The sequence below is a fragment of the Delphinapterus leucas genome, chromosome 8 (assembly GCF_059928025.1).
Source record: "Delphinapterus leucas isolate spDelLeu-1000000601 "Yukka" chromosome 8, BTC_Dleu_Yukka2, whole genome shotgun sequence".
In the NCBI taxonomy this organism is placed as follows: domain Eukaryota; kingdom Metazoa; phylum Chordata; class Mammalia; order Artiodactyla; family Monodontidae; genus Delphinapterus; species Delphinapterus leucas.
The window spans coordinates 34,224,403-34,245,998 of record NC_143136.1 but is presented as its reverse complement, the minus strand read 5'-3'; the positions used below and the strand labels follow the sequence as shown (position 1 = coordinate 34,245,998).

Here is a 21,596-nt window from a genome sequence, read left to right as displayed (position 1 = left end):
AAGAGGCCATTACTATTTCTTCAAGTAATGCAGGGTTAATCCCCTCAGATGGGGTGGAAAGGCCACTACCACTTTTGCTGGGGGTGGAGAGGTCTCTTCCACTGGGGTTTGAGAGGTCACTTCAACTGGCAAAGCAGATATATCAGAATTTATGGGCTCAGCGTCCCCAGATTCATCAGAGTCTTCTCCTATTTTCCCATCCCAACTTTAAGGGTCCCACTTATTCCCAACCAATATCCTCACTTTAACAGTAGACACCCTGTGAGGCTGGGAGCTCAATTTGCATTGTAATTCAGGCAGCGGCAGGATGAAGTTCTGGCTTCGATTTTCAGCAATCTTAGTATTATGGCTATAGGAGATAAGGGTCTCCTGCAGGGCATACATGGAAGATTTCAGGTCATTTACACAATGCTTGAGCTGGGAATTTGAATCCTTGAGCTCGTTCTTTTCTCACCTTTGTCCATCAACATTAGGAATACCCAGCCAATTCATTATATTCATTAGTTTGACAAAAATGTTTGAAAGTATCATATATATAGTCACCCATATCTTTGCTTCTTTGCTTTGATTAGGGGTATCCAATGGGTGATATTTTTCACATCGCTATTGCCAGATCACTCCAGGGACTATCGGTGTCTCTTTACCACTAGAAACAGAGTCATTAGAGTCTTTAAATCTATAATCGGATTAGAGAGCTAATTCCACAAACCCCAGAACCAATTCAGAAAACTTGTCCTTAATCTTCTGTTTCTCTAGAGTCACACTCGGTATCAAAATCTGTATTAGTGAGAGCTTTTCAGAGAAACAGAACCAATAAGATGAAGAAAGAGGGGGAGAAAGAGAAAGACAGACAGAGAAGTTCATTATAGGGAATTAATTTAAGTGATTATGGAAGCTGACAAGTCCAAAGATCTGCAAGATGAGTGGGTCAAGCTAGAGAGCCAGGAGAGCCAATGGTGCATAGTTCTAGTCCAAAAGTCTGCAGACTCAAGATCCAGGAAGAGCTGATGCTTCCATTCAAGTCTGAAGGCAGGAAAAAGCCAATGTTTCAGTCAAAGGCAATAAGGCAGGAGGAATTCTCTCTTACTCAGGGAAGGGTCAGATTTTTTGTCTATTTGGGCTCTCAACTGATCGGATGAAGCCCACCCACATTAGTGAGGGCAATCTGCTTTACTCAGTCTGCTGATTTACATGTTAATCTCACTCAAAACATCCAGAATAATATCTGACCACATATCTGAGCACCCCTTGGCCCAGTCAGTTCGACACACCGAATTAACGGTCACACCCACCAAGTCATTGCCCTAGTCCAGATTGTCAGTATCTCTCATGTAGACTAATGCAACAGCTTCCTCCAATCCAATACTAAGCTACTTCTGTCCATATTCAATCCTATTGATAGGATCATATAAAATGCAAGTTGATCATGGTATTTCCCCTACTTAAAATTCTTCAATGGTTCTACATCTGAAGCACTTCCAAATTTTTCCAATAAAGAACTCCTGTGGGTAGAGGACAGTGAAGGTCTCTGGAGGTGTAACTTAATGCAATCAGACACAAACCACACATCTTGGAATCATTTTGTTATCTTGAAAATTTGTGACTTTTTAATTCTACTGCATAATATATAAATGTTAATTTTAAGATAACATTTTCCCTCTCAAAATCTTTGAGCAAAGTAATACTCCAGAAAGATGCACCGTATCTTCCAGTGCTTTGTGTTGCCCTGACACACCCCTGAGGACTCAAAAGAGTAAAATTTACTCACATTTGAGAAGCATAAACCTACAGTGACGATGATGGTGATGATAAAACATTTATTACTTTAATAAGTAGCTAACAACTGAGAATTCTATTTGCTACCATGTTCCAAGTGCTTTATATGTAACTTATTTAATCATTACAATAACTCAATTGGGTAGCTGTTATTTTTATCCCATTCAATAGATGAAGCACAAAGAGCCGAAGTAACTTGCCCAAGGTCACACAGCTAGTACCTGGCAGAGTCCATGTAGTCTGGACTCTAGAGCCTCACCTCTTGACCGCCATATCTTGCCCGTGACTACTGCTTCAGCTCATCTCCCATTGCTCCTTTCCTTGCTCCTATGCGCTTTGCAACCCACAACAAACTACTCACTGTTCCCCATTATAACATAGCCTCTTATGGCTCCCACCTTTTACTTACGTGCTGTCTTTGGGGAATGTGTCTCCTCACCCTTACAAAATCAACCTGATGCACCACTACTCATTTTTCAAGTCTTACATCGAGCACTCTTTCTTTTGTGGATCCTTACTAGATAATACAATCCTCCTAACTCCCCCAAGAAGTATGGGAAGCCCCTTGGCTGTGTCCCACAGACCTCTATGTTAACCTCTAGAAGGGCTCCATCTCATTTGTATTATCTTATTTTTTTTACATGTTAGCTTTGCATTAAACCATGAGCTACTTGAGGGCAGGGACCAAGCCTCATTTATCTTTGTATTTTTAGGGCCTTGGGGGTATAGCAAACATTCAATAAATGTTTATTGAATCAATGGATAAATAAGGAAATAATAATCAATAAACATAAGAAAAACATTAAACTTTGCTATTTCAACAAATCACCAATACCAAATGGACAACATTTATTTTTAATGATAATACCCAGTGCTGATAGGAAATCAGCACTTCAGAATATAATTTCCTATTCTATACCTAATTTCCTCAATGTCATTTCAAGTATTTTCCATTCCTTATTCTTGGATAGCACCATAGATTAAATATCTCTCTTTCAGGTGCTCATTTTTCTTTGATCTATTTTTACTGTTGAAATTGCAAGACTAATTGACATACTATATGTTGTTACTTTTGGCCTGCTAATTGCATTTTTTTGACCATAGGCTTTTTGCTGAAAATTTGGAAATAACAACTGGAGTGTGTGGAAGTGGGGGGTAATGCTACCATACTGCAGAGCAGAAAACTGGCAACTATTAGGCACCTTTATCTTAAAAGTTCCTCACCTCTTTCTGCAAAAGGAACATCTCACTGGCCAACTTTCCTCATTAGGCTTCCCCTCCCTTCCCTCCTTCAGCCATGAAGTTGGCAACCCTTCTCTTCTTTTCTTATCTCCAGACCTCCTCAACTCCTCTCTCCAGGGCTACACCCAGAAACTCAAAATATCTTCCCCCTTGAACAAAACAATGCACTGCTTTCTTTATCTCGGAGTCTAGTTCATTCTGGCCATGCCTTAAGACAACCAAAATTATCCATCAAATGGACTACATATTTTAAATGCCACAAGATATAACTGTGTTAATAAGACTTTAACACTTACGTCACAGGGTCTGTTCTTTCTGGAGGTGGTGCAATATTCATAAACATAGATGGCTTAATAATTTTCTGAAGAGGTTTTAACTGAGGAAAATAATAAGTATATATTAACACTGTTTAGTTACAATTCCAGTTCTTCCTAATACTACTATCCCCCAGGACTTAAATGATATATATAAAGAGGAAAGGAATTAAGAGAGGAAGAAAGAATGAACATTGAGCACTAAGTATCTGTCAATAATTTTGCATTTTTAATATTATTTAATCACCCCAATAATCCTATGAGGTAGATAACTATGCCTATTTTACAGATAATACTGAAGATCAGTAAGTGTTCAAGGGCTACCCAGCAGGCATGAGAGCCAACATTCGAATGCAACTTTATCTCCTCCAGTGCAAGTCCTCTTTATACATTATCATGATAGGTAAGTAGGGGACTATGTTACTGAAAAGTTCATGGACATAAGATCAAATAGAACTTTTATTAAATTTCCCACTCTTTTCCTTACAATGCCTTTGTTCCTAGTTTTTAGTAGAGTCCACCTACATAAAACAATACAGTATTTGCCCAGTCTTATTTGAAAAGGATCTATCTCCCTAAGAATGGGATTGTTACATGTTATATCCAGATACAACACCTATCTCTGAACTTGGTACTCATAAACTTTGTCACAAAAAGGACTAAGCCTTTTGTGACACAGTTTAGGACTGATTAGGGATCCCTATAAGGCCTAATTTATGATAAGAAAATAGGCAAAATGCAAAGAAAGAAAAATCAAAGCAGAAAGGGGAAAATGAAAAAAAGCTTGTGTCTAGGGGCTTTCATCAATATATTACTTACCTGTGATTCAAAATGTATTAAAAAACATTATGATATACCACAGGCAAAATTTAAAAATACATTTTACAGGGATTTCCCTGTTAACACACGGCAGTAGACTTATTTAATAAGACTGATGTACCGACTCTCAATTCCTAATTAAAAAACAGCCAAGAATATGAAACATAGCAAAAACTGAAAATTAAAGATTATATGTAAAGTATACGGGTCATTTCTCCTATATAACTGCAGTACTAATGGGACTGAATTTATAAATGCCCCAAAGCTGTGACAGTACCCAGGGATATCAAGATTTCTTTCAAACTTGGTAAGAATATATGTTGGTACAATTTTTCTAGAACAATTCCTTGAAAAGGCCATTACTGACAATGATTTCCATTCTAGGAATCCGGCCTGAGGACATAATGAAAGAAAAGGATATAGGTTAATGTACAAAAATTTTCTCTGCAACATGGATATATGTAGTAAATTTAAAAGGGCAGGCTAAACCTAGGAAGATACCTTCTTTGGGCATATTACTCTCTTGATGAATCAAGAAAGGTTGATGTTGAAATGATCATGGGGAGAAAGGATTATATGTGATTAAAGTACAAAATATCTGAATAACATCAATGACTCTATTTTAATGATTATTTTTAGATATAAAAATCCACGTTCATTTCTTGAATACTTAATTTTGTTTTCAATTACGTAAGTGTATGTGTACACACACACAAAAGTATTATAATAAAGACATTTGAATAAAATCTCATTATTTAAAAATGTATAAACAAACAATGGTAAAGTTTCATTTTTCTTTAGGCTAGAGAAAAATGGTGTTCTTTTAAAAATATTTTAAAGATTTTATCAAACTGGAAAGGATAGAGGCTCGGGAGGATGATTTAACTGAAGAGCTGCAGTAGAATTATTTTTAAAAGAGGGGAACTAACCTGATGTGAAAATCCATAACCAAAGTTTCCATAGGAGAACATAAATTCCACTTCCGCCCTGCAGATAAACTAAACATGTGCCAAATTTATTTTATTGTTTGATCAGAAAGATATTTTAATGGAGAGGTGATAACAAGTGATATTTTTACCTCACAAATCTATAAGTTAGAAAAACCAAAGCATGAATCTCTTGATTTAAAAAAAAAAATTTACACAACTCCTATAGAAGAATCTGTGGCATTCCTGAAATGTTAAAAACCTTATGTTAAAGTTAAGGAATATTACATGATTAAAATATGAAAAATATCAATTTATAATTGTTAATAGAATTATACAGAGATACATATATACATATGTATATATGTATTCATATCCATGTATATAATATTTTTAAGTATTTATTCACACTTTTCCCATCTCCACTTCCACTTTCAGATAAAATTTTGATTTAGACAAGTGATTTCATCTCTCTGAACCACAGCTGGCTCATATGTGAAATGAAGGAGGGTGTCCGAGGTTATGCCCTCAAATGTCCATCATTCTGTTTTTTGTTTCCTATCCCCGATCTGGCTATTGGCAGCAGAAGCCTCTCTGAGTAGATGATCAATTAATCAAGATAATAATTTTTAAGTACTTAAAAAGGAATTCAAGTAAGAACTGTAAAGAACTCTTTAGAAACTCCTTAAGGAGGAAAATAATATTTCCTCAATTCAGTATGTGAGGATCCTAAGGCTATGCAAAGAAGTAGCCAGAGGCGTTTTCCTCTCTTACCCAATGATTTCTAATTTTTGTGTTCACCATTTAGCAGTAAGATAGCAGCATTTTAAAAAACGGTGGAGATGAAGATTGTGAGCAAATATTATACGTTCTATTTAATATATTTCTATTAGTTCAAACAGTGACTGGTAGGGTAAGAAAAGAATAAAAACAATATCAGAATAAAGTTACATGAAATGTTAAGTGTGTGCACAAAGCTTTGGAAGTTTCAGTAAAGTTCTTACTGTGTTTTTATTCAACATTCGGAGTTCTTCAGTAAAGCACCCTTTCTAGAAAAAGTAACAAACAATAAAATTCTTAAATATAGAATCACTGATGTAGTCCCTTGTATATTATCTAAATCATTTCATAAATTTTAAAAAATCAGGTAATGATGTTTAATGCACATATAAATTTAATAGCTAAAATACCAAAATAATGAATGTTTGGAAGAAAATAAAAATTCCAGGTTGTACCAGAAATAAATGCTAATATTTACATTTATGTTTTAAAGAAAAATGTTCCTGCTGCTTATACTTAGAGGAACTGCCAGGCCTGCACTCCTTTTGAGGGGTTAAACATGAATCTACATGATAGGCTGACTCATGACAGAACTGAGTGCTTCTCTCATCTCTTGGGGACTGTTGGGATCTTTTTAGCCAGGAAAACATTTGGTATCCTTGGTCACCATCTCTGATCATCTCTGCTGTGCTATGAGTCCTCCCAGCTAATCCAACATTCAATGGTTCTCTTTCTTCCCAGCATTTTCCACTGTGGCTCATGGAACCCCCATTCCACGGTTGACAAGCAACCTTCCATCTTTAACTGCTCCACTAAACATTTCCAGCTTTCCTTTAGCTCAGACCTGCCTCATCACTAAGGATGCCGCTTCCATTATAGACTCCTCAAGTGAAGGCCCACATATCTCAAGGTTAGGTGGTGGGGTAGCATCCGCCATACTCTCTTCTATTGCTTCCAGATCTTATTATTTATTATCTTATTATACAGATAAAAAGTTTTCCTCTTTTAAGGCTCATGCTCTCTGGAATGTCTTTCAGACATTCTGGTCACTAATTCTCATTTAGTGAAAACTTTGGCACCTGGTCTACATGTCCTCTGTACCCCCAAAACATAGCAATCCACAAGAACCTATTTAACACCTGTCCTCTCAGTTCCTGGTGAGGCATTATAATGAGGAAAATAACAGGTGGTGGTACAATGACAGACATCACACAAAATCAGCATATCATATATATTCTTCATATAAAGTCACAAGATTTCTCAGAAAATTCATAAGTAATTGAAATTGATTTCCTTAATGATCCTGTCAACATGCTCTTTATAGCTTCTAGCTTTTTAAAGCTTCCCTTTTCCCAAAGTGGGGAGTGGAGAAACATCTTACTCTTCCAAGACTGCCTTTTTCTTCTCTTCTCTCTTAAAAATGGTGTCTCTGCTTTTGATGGAAAACTCAACCTACTGATTCATCTCCCTCATACATAAGTAAACTTTTAGTCATACTTTTAACTACTGTAAATGTCTTTGAGTTATTTCTGAAGGTCCCACTGAGATCTACCCAATTGAGTCTTCATTGGAGCCAATTAAATGTTCATCCTGAATGTGCATCTAACTCATCCAAATCCACTGAGTTTTAGGCTTGCCTTCACCCAGCTCCACTGATGAGTTTCAATGTGTGACAATGAGCTACTTGGTTCCCTGTCCTGAATTTGATTCTGCTCCGTCCAAAGCAAGTTACATGGCTAAACGCAGTAGTCGGGGTGGGGAGCACTGTAGACTACTCAAAGGTATAGATACCGGGAGGCATGATTCTTTAGGGGGCATTACTCTAACAATCTTCCACACCTTTGAATTTTCTATTGCCTTTCTCTAATAATTACAGTAGCTATCAATCTTTCTAATTGTTGAATTTATCACCTAGTCTTAGGCTCATCTGGTATGGATCATATAGCCAAACCAATGAACACAAATGGTACTGCAATTCATTTCAAAATTAATATTACATTCCCTTCTATAATCAATACAGAAATATTATAAGCTCCAATATACTTTTATGCCTTAATTGGACCGCAGACCTTAACAATTAGCTGATGTTTCTGGTTTCTCCCAGAGCCTCAAAGAAACCCAAAATGTATCAGGGATAGGAAGGAACAAGGGATTAATGATACAAGTACAGACCAATTACTTTTTTCTTTTTTTGGCTGCATTGGGTCTTCGTTGCTGCACGTGGGCTTTCCCTAGTTGCAGTGAGTGGGGGCTACTCTTAGTTGCGGTGCGTGGGCTTCTCATTGCGGTGGCTTCTCTTGTTGCGGAGCACAGGCTCTAGGCGCATGGGCTTCAGTAGTTGTGGCACGCAGACTCAGTAGTTGTGGAGCATGGGTTTAGCTGCTCTGTGGCATGTGGGATCTTCCCGGACCAGGGCTCTAACCCGTGTCCCCTGCATTGGCATGTGGATTCTTAACCACTGTGCTACCAGGGAAGCCCCAATTACTTTTTTTTAATAAAGTTATGCAAAACCTATTATGTGATTTATTTAATTCAATTCAGCATCTTTGTCCTCCAAAATCAGGCCAATTATATTCAGAAAGCAATTGATACCAACTGGTAATCATAAACAATGCACGTGTACTTTCCAAGTATACAAGTGAGATAATTGTTGTACAATCAGATGGCCCTCCCATGCTTCCAAACGTGATCTGTAGTTTGGGTCTTATCATCAGGTCTTTCCAACTCAACCAAGCACTAGATTTTACCAATCTGCACGAGGATTTCTACCATGGCTAGTAGTTCTATAATCAAGTGGTCTATAGTCTATCCCTGCATGTGACCCAAATAGCAAATGATACAGCTCAAGCTTTAGAGACCAAAGAGATAAGCATAAATTTGTTGACTAGCATCATAAATTGTAAAAGGCCTTTTAATTTATGAAGGTAGTCAAAGGGTACAAACTTCTACTTACAAGATAAATAAGTACTAGAGATGTCGTGTACAACATGATAAAAACAATGAACACCATGGCATGTTATACATGAAAGTTATTAAGGGAGTAAATCCTAAGCGTTCTGCTCATCATAAAAAATTTTTTTCTCTATTTCTTTGGTGTTTTGTCTATAGGAGATGATGGATATTCATTAAACTTATTGTGGTAATCACTTCATCAGGTATGTAAGCCAAATCATTATGCTGAACACCTTAAACTTGTACAGTGCTGCATGTAAATTACATCTCAATAAAACCAGGAGAAAAAAAAGGCCCTCCTAAAAAGATGTTCAACATTACTAGCTGTTAGGGAACTGCAAATTAATACCACAGTAACACTACACAGCCATCAGAATGGCTAAAATAAAGAACAGTGACACTACCAAAGGCTGACGAGGGTGCTGAGAAACTGGATCACTCATGCATTTCTGCTGGGAATGTACAACGGCACAGCCACTACGGAAAACAGTTTGTTTGGCAGCTTCTTTAAAAACGGTACACACAAACTACCTTATAACCCAGAAACTTATCTGAGAAGCGAACACTATATTCACGCAAAAACCTGTGACTATAGTAACTTATTCATAACCACCAAAAACTGGAAACAACCCAGATGTCCTCCAATGGGCGAATATTTAAACAAATTGTGGTACATTCACACCATGAAGTACTACTCAACAACAGAAAGGAATGAACTATGGATACATGCAGTAACCTGTATGATTCTCCAGAGAATCACGCTAACTGAAAACACGCCAATCCTAAAAGGTTACATTGAGAAAATTACAGAAATGAAGAACAGACTGGTGGTAACCAATTGTTAAGGAAGGGTAAGGGCAGGAAGGAAGTGGGTGTAGCTATAAAAGGGCAACATCAGGGATCCTTGTATAGATGGAAACGTTCTGTAGTTTGGTTGTGATACTTACCATTGTTTTGAAAGATGTTACCATCAGGGGGAAAATGAGTACATAGGATCATGCTGTATTATTTCTTTCAGCTGCATGTGAATCTATAATTATCTCAAAATAAAAGTTTTAAAAAAAGGTCACTTGGCTATTTAAGGTGGGCCAAACTCATCCATGGGACTTATTCTCCCATTAGGCCTAGTTTGAATAGGGCTGGATACAAACTAAATGCAAAACATTTGTCTCACAGTTCTTATCTTCCTCTATTGTCTGATGTCCAGATGCTTAAATATTATTATAGAACTATCAGCCCAAGCCAACATCAAGCCAATAAAAGTGCATAAAAAAAAAAAAGACCAAAGTCCTCATGGTAAACTTTGTACTTCTGGGATCTGCGTTTTGACCGAAAGGGGGTAACTGAGAAATTCTAATAAGGAAAATGATGTGATATTTAATTAAGGTAGAAGTGCCTGTAGAAGAATTCTGACAGATAATACACAGAGGCAGCATACCACAGCTAAAATCATAAGGCTTTGGGGGGAAATCCATAAATAACCAAAATTTCTTTCTCTGATAACTCTGATCAATAAATAACATGGTCTCTTTACCTACGATGTAGCAATTCATCATAGAGACTCATAGAGGGCAATTCATCATAATGTAGAGACTTTCTGCAGATACGCACTGGAAGATATGTTCAAAAAAATTCACTGCAGCAATGTGCACAATAGTAAAAAACTGAAAACAATCAAAATATCCATTAAAAAATTATAGATAGGGCTTCCCTGGTGGCGCAGTGGTTGAGAGTCCGCCTGCCGATGCAGGGGACGCGGGTTCATGCCCCGGTCCGGGAGGATCCCACATGCCGCGGAGCGGCTGGGCCCGTGAGCCATGGCCGCTGAGCCTGCGCGTCCGGAGCCTGTGCTCTGCAATGGGAGGGGCCGCAACAGTGAGAGGCCCGTGTACAGAAAAAAAAAAAAAAAAAAACATTATAGATAAATAAACTGGGGAACACTCTCACATGGAACGTATACAGCAGTGAAAAAATGAGTACTAGCTAATGAAATTAAGTGTATTAATCTTAGAAACATAATATGTTTAGCAACACAAAAGATACAATTTTTTTGTAACTTACATTAAGTAGTAAAGCTATGAAAAGAGCAAGAGAATATTAAATACAAAGTTCAGAAGAATCATTATCTTTTCTTGGAGGAAAGGGCAGGAGGCAGTAGACAGCGAGAGAGAAGGAACCACAGAATCTGTGTATAAATTCTGCCTAAAACTTTGGCTGACTCCTAAATGACACATGCACAGGGCAGACTGCAAGCAGCCCAGCTAAAGATAAAAGAACCGATGTGAAACTGGTGCTCACAATTAAGAGAGTTTGTGGTTTGGGTCTCGTTTAGAAACATCTCAGAAAACAAAATGAAACAAACAAACAAGCATGCTCAGTCTTTTAGGTTGTTAGGTTGTATCATTGCCCTTCCAGAAAATAAATTTTTAAAAACATAGAGAACAAAAGTATGGATACCAAGGGGAAAACGGGTGGGGGATGGGATGAGTTGGGAGATTGGGACTGACATACATACACTATTGATACTATGTATAAAGTAGATAACTGGTGAGAGCCTACTGTATAGCACAGGGAACTCTACTCAGTGCTCTGTGGTGACCTAAATGGAAGGGAAGTACAAAAAAGAAGGGATATGTATACGTATTGCTGATTCACTTTGCTGTACAGTAGAAACTAACACAATATTGTAAGGCAATTATACTGCAATAAAAATTAAAAAAAACATTATGCTGTTACAAACTAACTTTTTTTTTGAGCCAGAGGAAGATATTGTTTACTAAGCACATGAGTTTACTAAGCACATAACACAGATAATAAGCAAAAGGAGTCCATCAGGTACAGATAAATCTTAACAACAAACACCAACTGGACAATGTGATACCAAGGTGAAAAAAATTTTGATACATACCTGAATTACTTCATAAAGATGTACCTGAACACTCCCTAATAAGAGAAGATATTTTGTACTGTCATGTTGCATTAGTTCCAAATAAATATTATTCTTCTCATCATCTTGACGTCGAGGAACCTTGATACAAAATACATATGAAAAGAAGCATTAAATTTTCAGTCTGAGTTTCAGACATAATTTCTGAACAAATACATCCACAAAATACACTTTTTGAAACACCCATTTTTTTGGAAACACCCATTGCCTATACACTCTCTTCTTAACCCTATTCAAAAGTTTAGCCTAAATACTCTACTGAAACTACATTATCAAAGGTAGTCCAGTAACCGATATCCAACCCAAATAATCTACGTAATCCAAACATTTAATACCAAAAGACATCCAAAATCCTTTTCTGTCTTTTTTCTTTTACTTTTTGATAAAGTATATCATTGTCTCAGCTTGAAACTCTCTTCCAACCTTGAGCTTTGTAACACAATACCATTATTATAAGACCTTTAAAGTTCATATACTCTTTTGCTAATTTGAAATAGATCTCATGCCTCCCCACTCTAATATTCTAGGTGCCCTTAAAAACATTCTTTAATTGAGATATTATTGACATATCACATTGTATTACTTTTAGCTGTACAACATAATGATTTGATATCTGTATAAATTACAAAATGATTATCACTGTAAGTTTAGGTAATATCCATCATCACACAGTTACAATTATTTTCTTGTGATGAGAACTTTTAAGATCTACTCTCTTAGCAACTTTCAAATATATAATACATTATTGTTAACTACAGTCACCTTGCTGTACATTAGATCTCAAGGACTTATTTATCTATTTATCTTATAACTGGAAGTTTGCACATTTTGACCACCTTCATCCATTTCACCCACCCCCAAACCCCACCTCTGGCAACCACCAATCTATTTGTTCTCTTTAACTATGAGTTCATTTTTTTTTCCTTCTTTTTTTTTTTTGGCTGCACCACACGGCTTGCAGGATCTTAGTTCCCTGACCAGGGATTGAACCCGTGTCCTCAGCAGTGAAAGCACGGAGTCCTAACCCCTGGACCGCCAGGGAATTTCCTTATTTTATTTTTTTAGATTGTCCATATAAATGATCATACCATATTTTTCTTTCTCTGACTTATTTCACTTAGCATAATGCCCAAATCCAACCACGTTGTTGCAAATGGCAGGGTTTTTTTCTTTTTTATGGCTGAGTAAGATTTCATTGTGTATATATACCACATTTTTCTAATCCATTCACTGTGGATGGACACTTAGGTTGTTTCCACGTCTTGGCTATTGTAAGTGCTGCGATGAACATGAGGGTGCAGATACCTTTTTGAGACCATGATTTCATTTTCTTTGGATAAATAGCCAGAGGAGGAATTGCTAGATCATCTGGTAGTTCTAGTTTTAATTTTTTGAGGAACCTCCATATTTATTTCCACAGTGGCTGCAACAATTTACATTCCTACCAGCAGTGCACAAGTGTTCCCTCTTCTCCACATCCTCACCAACATTTTAACAGGTGTGGGGTGATATCTCACTGTGGTTTTGATTTGCATTTCTCTGATTATTACTGATGTTGTCATGGACCTGTTAGCCATTTGTATGTTTTCTTTGGAAGAATGTCTATTCAGATCCTCTACCCATTTTTTAATTGGATTGTTTGGGGTTTTTTTTCTACTGAGTTGTAGTACTTTATATATTTTGGACATTAACCTCTTATCAGATATATGATTTGCAAATATTTTACTGCATTCTGTAGGTTACATTTTCATTTTGTTGATTGTTTCCTCAGCCGTACAAAAGCTTTTTAGTTTAATGTAGTCCCACTTGTTTATTTTTGCTTTTGTTGCCTTTGCTTTTGGGGTCAAATCCAAGAAAAATCATTGCTAAGCCCAATGTCAAGGAATTACCTCCTATGTTTTCTTCAAGAAATTTTATGGTTTCAGGTCTTATGTTCAACTTTTTAATCTATTTTGAGTTTCTTTTTATGTATGATATAAGATAGTGGTCCAGTTTCATTCTTTTGCCTGTGGCTGTCCAGTTTCCCCAACACCATTTACTGAAGAAACTGCCCTTTCCCCATTGTATATTCTTGGCTCCTTTATCATAAATTAATTGACCACATATATGTGGGTTTATTTTGGGGCTCTCTATTCTGTTCCTTTGAGCTACGTGTCTCTTTTTATGCCAATAGCATATTGATTACTATAGTTTTGTAATATAGTTTGAAATCAGGAAGTGTGATGCCTCTAGCTTTAATCTTTCTCAAGATTGCCTTGGTTATTTGGGGTCTTTTGTGGTTACAACAAAATTTAGGATTGTTTTCCTATTTCTGTAAAAAGTGCCATTGGAATTTTGATAGAGATTGCATTGCTTTAGATAGTATGAACATTTTAACAGCATTAATTCTTTCAATCCATAAGCATGGAATACCTATCCATTTGTGTCTTCTTCAAATTCTTTTATCAATGTCATAGTTTTCAGTGTACAGGTCTTTCACCCCCTTGATTAAATTTTCCCTAGGTATTTTATTCTTTTTGATGCAATTGTAAATGAGACTTAATTTTTCTTTCTAACAATTTGTTATTAGTGTATAGAAATGCAACTGGTTTTGTATATTGATTTTGTATCCTCCAATTTTACTGAATTTATTAGTTCTAACAGGTTTTTCTGTGTGTGTGGAGTCTAGATTTTTCTATATATAAGATGATGTCATCTGCAAATAGAGACAGTTTTTCTTCTTCCTTTCTAATCTGGATGCCTTTCATTTTTCCTTCCTAGCTGCTCCAGCTAAGACTTCCATTATCATGTTGAATAAAGTGGCAAGAGTGGGCAGCCTTGTTTTGTCCCTAATCTTAGAGGAAAAGCTTTCAGTTTTTCACCATTGAGTATAATATTACCTGTGGGTTTTTCATATATGGCCTTCATTATGTTGAGGTACATTCCCTTTTTACCCACTTTTTTGAGAGTTTTTGTCATGAATGGATGTTGAATTTTGACTGCATCTATTGAGATGATCATGTAATTTTTATCTTTTTTATTAATGTGGTGTATAATATAGACTGATTTGGAGATGTTGAACTACCCCTGCATCCCTGGAGAAAATCCTACTTAATCATATTAATGTAACATGCATGATTCTTTTAATGTATTGCTGAATTTGGTCTGCGAATCATTTGTTGAGGATTTTTGCATCCATGTTCATCAGGGATATTAGCCTGGAATTTTCTTGTAGTGTCCTTGTCTGGTTTTGGTATCACAGTAATGCTGGCCTTGTAACATGAGTTTGGATGTGCTCCCTTCTCTTTTATTTTTTGGAAGAATTTGAGAAAGACTGCTATTAATTCTTCTTTAAATATTTGGTATGCCTTAGAAGCAAACACGAGTATTCCTTAGAAGTGCTACTTTCACCCTAGACCTCAAAAAAGGTCCACAAATAATTTTCCAAGGAAAATGAGCATACCAAATGCATACCAATGTTTCCTTCATTGATGAGCATACCAATGTTTCCTTCATTGATCACTTTCACCAATGATCTGTCCATTGGTGAAAGTGGGGTGTTAAAGTCCCCTACTATTATTGTGTTACTGTTGATTTCCCCTTTTATGGCTGTTAGCACTTGCCTTATGTATTGAGGTACTCTTATGTTGGGTGCATAAATATTTACAATGGTTATATCTTCTTCTTGGATTGATCCCTTGATCATTACATAGAGTCCTTCTTTGTCTCTTGTAATAGTCTTTATTTTAAAGTCTATTTTGTCTGATATGAGAATTGCTACTCCAGCTTTCTTTTGATTTCCATTTGCATGGAATATCTTTTTCCATCCCTTCACTTTCAGTCTGTATGTGTCACTAGGTCTGAAGTGGGTCTCTTGTAGGCAGCATATATACGGGTCTTATTTTTGTATCCATTCAGCCAGTCTATGTCTTTTGGTGGGAGCTTTTAATCCGTTTACACTTAAGGTAATTATCGATATGTATGCTCTTATTACCATTTTCTTAATTGTTTTGGGTTTGTTATTGTAGGTCATTTCCTCCTCCTGTGTTTCCTGCCTAGAGCAGTTCCTTTAGCATTTGTTGTAAAGCTGGTTTCGTGGTGCTGAATTCTCTTAGCTTTTGCTTGTCTGTAAAGGTTTTAATTTCTCCATCAAATCTGATGGAGGTCCTTGTTGGGTAGAGTAATCTTGGTTGTAGGTTTTTCCCTTTCATCACTTTAAAAATGTCCTGCCACACCTTTCTGGCTTACAGAGTTTCTGCTGAGAAATCAGCTGTTAACCTTATGGGGATTCCCTTGTATGTTATTTGTTGCTTTTTCCTTGCTGCTTTTAATATTTTTTCTTTGTATTTAATTTTTGATAGTTTGATTAATATGTGTCCTGGCATGTTTCTCCTTGGATTTATCCTGTATGGGACTCTCTGTGCTTCCTGGACTTGATTGACTATTTCCTTTCCCAAATTAGGGAAGTTTTCAACTATAATCTCTTCAAGTATTTTCTCAGACCCTTTCTTTTTCTCTTCTTCTGAGAACCCTATAATTCGAATGTTTGTGTGTTTAATGTTGTCCCAGAAGTCTCTGAGACTGTCCTCAATTCTTTTCATTCTTTTTTCTTTATTCTGCTCTGTGGTAGTTATATATATTTCCACTATTTTATCTTCCAGGTCACTTATATGTTCTTCTGCCTCAGTTATTCTGCTATTGATTCCTTCTAGAGAATTTTTCATTTCATTTATTGTATTCATCAATATTTGTTTGCTCTTTAGTTCTTCTAGGTCCTTGTTAAACGTTTCTTGTATTTTCTCCATTCTATTTCCAAGATTTTGGATCATCTTTACTATCAATACTCTGAATTCTTTTTCAGGTAGACTGCCTATTTCCTCTTCATTTATTTAGTCTGGTGGGTTTTTACCTTGCTCCTTCATCTGTTGTGTATTTCTCTGTCTTCTCATTTTGCTTAACTTACTGCATTTGGGATCCCCTTTTCACAGGCTGCAGGTTTGTAGTTCCCATTGTTTTTGGCGTCTGCTCCCAGTGGGTAAGGTTGGTTCAGTGGGTTGTGTAGGCTTCCTGGTGGAGGGGACTAGTGCCTGTGTTCTGGTGGATGAGGCTGGATCTTGTCTTTCTGGTGGGCAGAACCATGTCTGGTGGTGTGCTTTGGGGTGTCTGTGAACTTATGATTTTAGGCAGCCTCTCTGCCAATGGGTGGTGTTGTGTTCTTGTCTTGCTAGTTGTTTGGTATGGGGTGTCCAGCACTGTAGCTTGCTAGTTGTTGAGTGGAGCTGGGTATTAGTGTTGAGATGTAGATCTCTGGCAGAGCTTTCACCATTTGATATTACGTGGGGCTGGGAGGTCTCTGGTGGTCCAATGTTCTGGACTCAGCTCTCCCACTTCAGAGGCTCAGGCCTGACACCTGGCCAGAGCACCAAGACCCTGTCAGCCACACAGCTCAGAAGAAAAGGGAGAAAAAAATAGAAAGAAAGAAAAAAGAAAAATAAATAAACAAAAAGTTATTAAAATAAAAGTAAAAAAATTAAAAAGTAATAAAAAATAGAAAGAAATAAAGAGAGCAACCAAACCAATAAACAAATCCATCAATGACAACAAGTGCTAAAAACTATACTAAAAAAAAAAAAAAAGGAAAGACAGAACCCTAGGACAAATGGTAAAAGCAAAGGTATACAGACAAAATCACACAAAGAAGTATTCACATACACACTCACAAAAAGAGAAAAAGGAAAAAATATACATCTATATTTTATAAAAAGGAAGAGAGCAACCAAATCAATAAACAAATCTACCAATTATAATAAGCTCTAAATACTAAACTAAGATAAACATAAAACCAGAAACAAATTAGATGCAGAAAGCAAACCCCCAGTCTATAGTTGCTCCCAAAGTCCACTGCCTCAATTTGGGGATGATTCGTTGTCTATTCAGGTATTCCACAGATGCAGGGTACATCAAGTTGATTCCGGAGATTTAATCCGCTGCTCCTGAGGCTGCTGGGAGAAATTGCCCTTTCTCTTCTTTGTTTGCACAGCTCCCGGGGTTCAGCTTTGGATTTTGCCCCACCTCTGTGTGTAGGCCACCTGAGGGCGTCTGTTCTCTGCCCAGACGGGACGGGGTTAAAGGAGCCGCTGATTAGGGGGCACTGGTTCACTCAGGCTCAGGGGAGGGAGGGGCACGGAATGCGGGACGAGGCTGCAGCGGCAGAGGCCAGTGTGACATTGCAACAGTGTGAGGCACGCTGTGTGTTCTCCTGGGGAAGTTGTCCCTGGATCACAGGACCCTGGCAGTGGCGGGCTGCACAGGCTCCTGGGAGGGGAGGTGTGGATAGTGACCTGTGCTCGCACACAGGCTTCTTGGTGGCTGCAGCAGCAGCCTTAGCATTTCATGCCTGTCTCTGGTGTCTGTACTGAGAGCCACAGCTCACGCCTGTCTCTGGAGCTCATTTAGGCCGTGCTCTGAATCCCCTCTCCTTGCACACCCTGAAACAATGGTCTCTTGCCTCTTAGGCAGTTCCAGACGTTTTCCTGGACTCCCTCCTTGCTAGCTGTGGCGCACTAGCCCCCTTCAGGCTGTGTTCACGCAGCCAACCCCAGTCCTCTCCCTGGGATCTGACCTCCAAAGAAGCCAGAGCCTCAGGTCCCAGCCCCCACCCGTCCCACCCTGGAGGGTGAGCAGACAAGCGTCTCAGGCTGGTGAGTGCCGCTCAGCACCAATCCTCTGTGAGGGAATCTCTCCGCTTTGCCCTCTGCATCCCTGTTGCTGAGCTCTCCTCCATGGCTCCAACACTTTCCCGCTGCCACCCCCCGTCTCCACCAGTGAAGGGGCTTCCTAGTGTATGGAAGCTTTACCTCCTTCACAGCTCCCTCCCAGAGGTGCAGGTCCCGTCCCTATTCTTTTGTATTTCTTTTTTCTTTTTTCTTTTGCCCTACCCAGGTATGTGGAGAGTTTCTTGCCTTTGGGGAAGTCGGAGGTCTTCTGCCAGCACTCAGTAGGTGTTCTGTACGAGTTGTTCCACATGTAGATGCATTTTTGATGTATTTGTGGGGAGGAAGGTGATCTCCATGTCTTACTCCTCTGCCATCTTGAAGGTCTCCCCCTTGCTGCTTTTAATATTTTTTTTTTGAATTTAATTTTTGTTAGTTTGATTAATATGTGTCTTGGTGTGTTTCTCCTGGGGTTGAACCTGTATGGGACTCTCTGTGCTTCCTGGACTTCAGTGACTATTTCCTTTCTCGTGTTAGGGAAGTTTTCCACTATAATCTCTTCAAATGATTTCTCAACCCTTTCTTTTTCTCTTCTTCTGTGACCACTATAATTCGAATGTTGGTGCATCTACTGTTGTCCCAGAGCTCTCTGAGATTGTCTTCAATTCTTTTCATTCTTTTTTCTGTATTCTGCTTCTTGGCTGTTATTTCCACCATTCTGTCTTCCAGCTCACTTATTCGTTCTTCTGCCTAAGTTATTCTGTTATTGATTCCTTCTAGTGTATTTTTCATTTCAGTTATTGTGTTGTTCATCTCTGTTTGTTTGTTCTTTATTTCTTCTAGATCTTTGTTAAAAACTTCTTGTATTTTCTCAATCTGTGCCTCCATTCTATTTCTGAGATTCTGGATCATCTTTACTATCATTACTTTGAATTCTTTTTCAAGTAGATTGACTATTTCTTCTTCATTTATTTGGTCTTCTAGGTCTTTACCTTGCTCTTTCATCTGTGACATAATATTTTGCTGTCTTTTTTTTTTTTTTTTTGGCTGCATTGGGTCCTCGTTGCTGTGCGTGGGCCTTCTCTAGTTGCGGTGAGTGGGGGCTACTCCTTGTTAGGGTGCGCAGACTTCTCATTGCGGTGGCTTCTCTTGTTGCAGAGCACGGGCTCTAGGCGCACGGCCTTTAGCAGCTGTGGCATGCGGGCTCAGCAGTTGTGGTTTGTGGGCTCCAGAGCACAGGCTCAGTAGTTGTAGCACACAGGCTCAGTTGCTCTATGGCTTGTGGAATCTTCCCAAACCAGGGCCTGAACCCACGTCCCCTGCATTGGCAGGTGGACTCCCAACCACTGCGCCACCAGGAAAGCCCCTTTTTTCTTCTTTGATGAGTGGGATTGTGTTCCTGTCTTACTGGTTGTTTGACCTGAGGCTTCCAACACTGGAGTTTGTAGGCTGTTGGGTAGACCTGGGTCTTTGTTCTGAGATGAGGACCTCCAGGAGACCTCACTCCGATGAATAGTCCCTGGGGTCTCAGGTTCTCTGTTAGTCCAGTGGTTTGGACTTGGTGATCCCACTGCAGGAGCTTCGGCCTGACCCCCAGCTTGTGAACCAAGATATTGCAAGCCACACGGAGCAGCAAAAAAAAAAAAAAAAAGGGGGGGGGAGGAGGAGAACAATAACATAGTAAAAAATAAAATTAGACTAGATAACTAACAGATGTTAGAAAGAATATAAACATAAAAATATAGATGAAACAACAACCAGAAGGTAAAACAGAACCACAATAGTAAAAAAGAGGAGGAGAAAAAAAGAAGCTGGAAAAGGCTTTGGCTGTGGAGGGCGGGGCCTAAGCAGGGGTGGGGTTTGGGTGATGGGTGGGGTCTATGCTTAGGACCTGCAGGGCTGGAAAAGGATCTTGGGTGTGTGGGCGTGGGGCTTAGGCTCAAAGGAACAGAAGGGACCCAGGCGTGACTCCCGCCTCTGGTCTCAGAGGGCAGGGGAACCCATCTGGGAGCCCGGCAGGCTTCTTGGGCTGAAGTGGGCGGGGCAAATGCCTTCTGCTCCTCTCCTGCTACTCTGGTCCTGGAAGACCCCTCCTGCTTGCCTCTCCTGCTCTCCCCCAACCTCCCTCCTACGCCCCCAGGACCCACACGGCCTGGAGGGGGCCTCTGAGGGCATAGGACCTAGCCAAAGAGCTGAGCAGATTTCTCTGGCAGACTGGGCAGGGGATACACTGGGCGTGCTCCCCCCGATCCAAGCCCCCAAGGGTCCCTCCTTGTGTGGGAACCCCTCCCCTCTCTCAGCCACCCTCAGGGGTGCCCGTCCTGTCCAGCTTCCACTTTTCCCCCACCTCAGTCCCCCCATGTCCTATCAGTTCGCTTGGGGGTTCCTCCCATCTCCTTGGGTGTCAAGGTCCCCCACAGCATCCTGCAGGTGCCCTAGTCGTGGGGAGATGCGAACTCCGCATCTTCCCACACTGCCATCTTGATCTGGGACAACATTAAATGCACCAAGATTCACATTATAGAGGTCCCAAAAGGAGAAGACAGAGAGAAACCACCTGAGAAAATATTTGAAGAGATAATAGCTAAGAAATTGCCTAACATGGGAAAGGAAACAGTCACCCATGTCCAGGAAGCACAGAGATTCCCAGGTAGGATAAACCCAAGGAGAAACACGCTGAGACACAAAGAATAAATTGACAAAAATTAAAGGCAAAAAAAAAAAATTAAAAGCAACAAAGGAAAAGCAAAAGGTAACATGCAAGGGAATTCCCATAAGGTTATCAGCTGACTTCTCAGGAGAAACTCTCAGGCTAGAAGGGAGTGGCACGATATATTTAAAGTGATGAAAGGGAAGAACCTACAACAAAGAATACTCTACCCAGCAAAGCTCTCATTCAGATTCAATGTAGAAATCAGAAGCTTTACAGACAAGCCAAAGCTAAGAGAATTCAGCACCACCAGCCCAGCTTTGCAACAAATGCTAATGGAACTTCTCTAGATGGAAAAGAAAAGGCCACAACTAGGAACAAGTAAATTACGAATGGAAAAGCTAATCGGTAAAGGCAAACATACAGTAAAAGTAGGAAATGATCTGCACACAAATATATCAAAACCAGCGATTGTGAGAAGAGGAGAGCACAAATGCA

The 21,596-nt window shown here is 38.9% G+C and overlaps 1 protein-coding gene across 1 annotated transcript in view; it reads right to left on the bottom strand.

The window, feature by feature from the left end:
• CATSPERT (catsper channel auxiliary subunit tau) overlaps nucleotides 1-21,596 on the bottom strand; it is a 152,119-nt gene that overhangs the window by 90,211 nt on the left and 40,312 nt on the right. Inside the window, 4 exon segments of the mRNA XM_089916510.1 lie at nucleotides 3,315-3,394; nucleotides 5,081-5,149; nucleotides 6,082-6,126; nucleotides 11,718-11,837. Coding sequence (XP_089772636.1) covers nucleotides 3,315-3,394; nucleotides 5,081-5,149; nucleotides 6,082-6,126; nucleotides 11,718-11,837 — 314 coding nt within the window.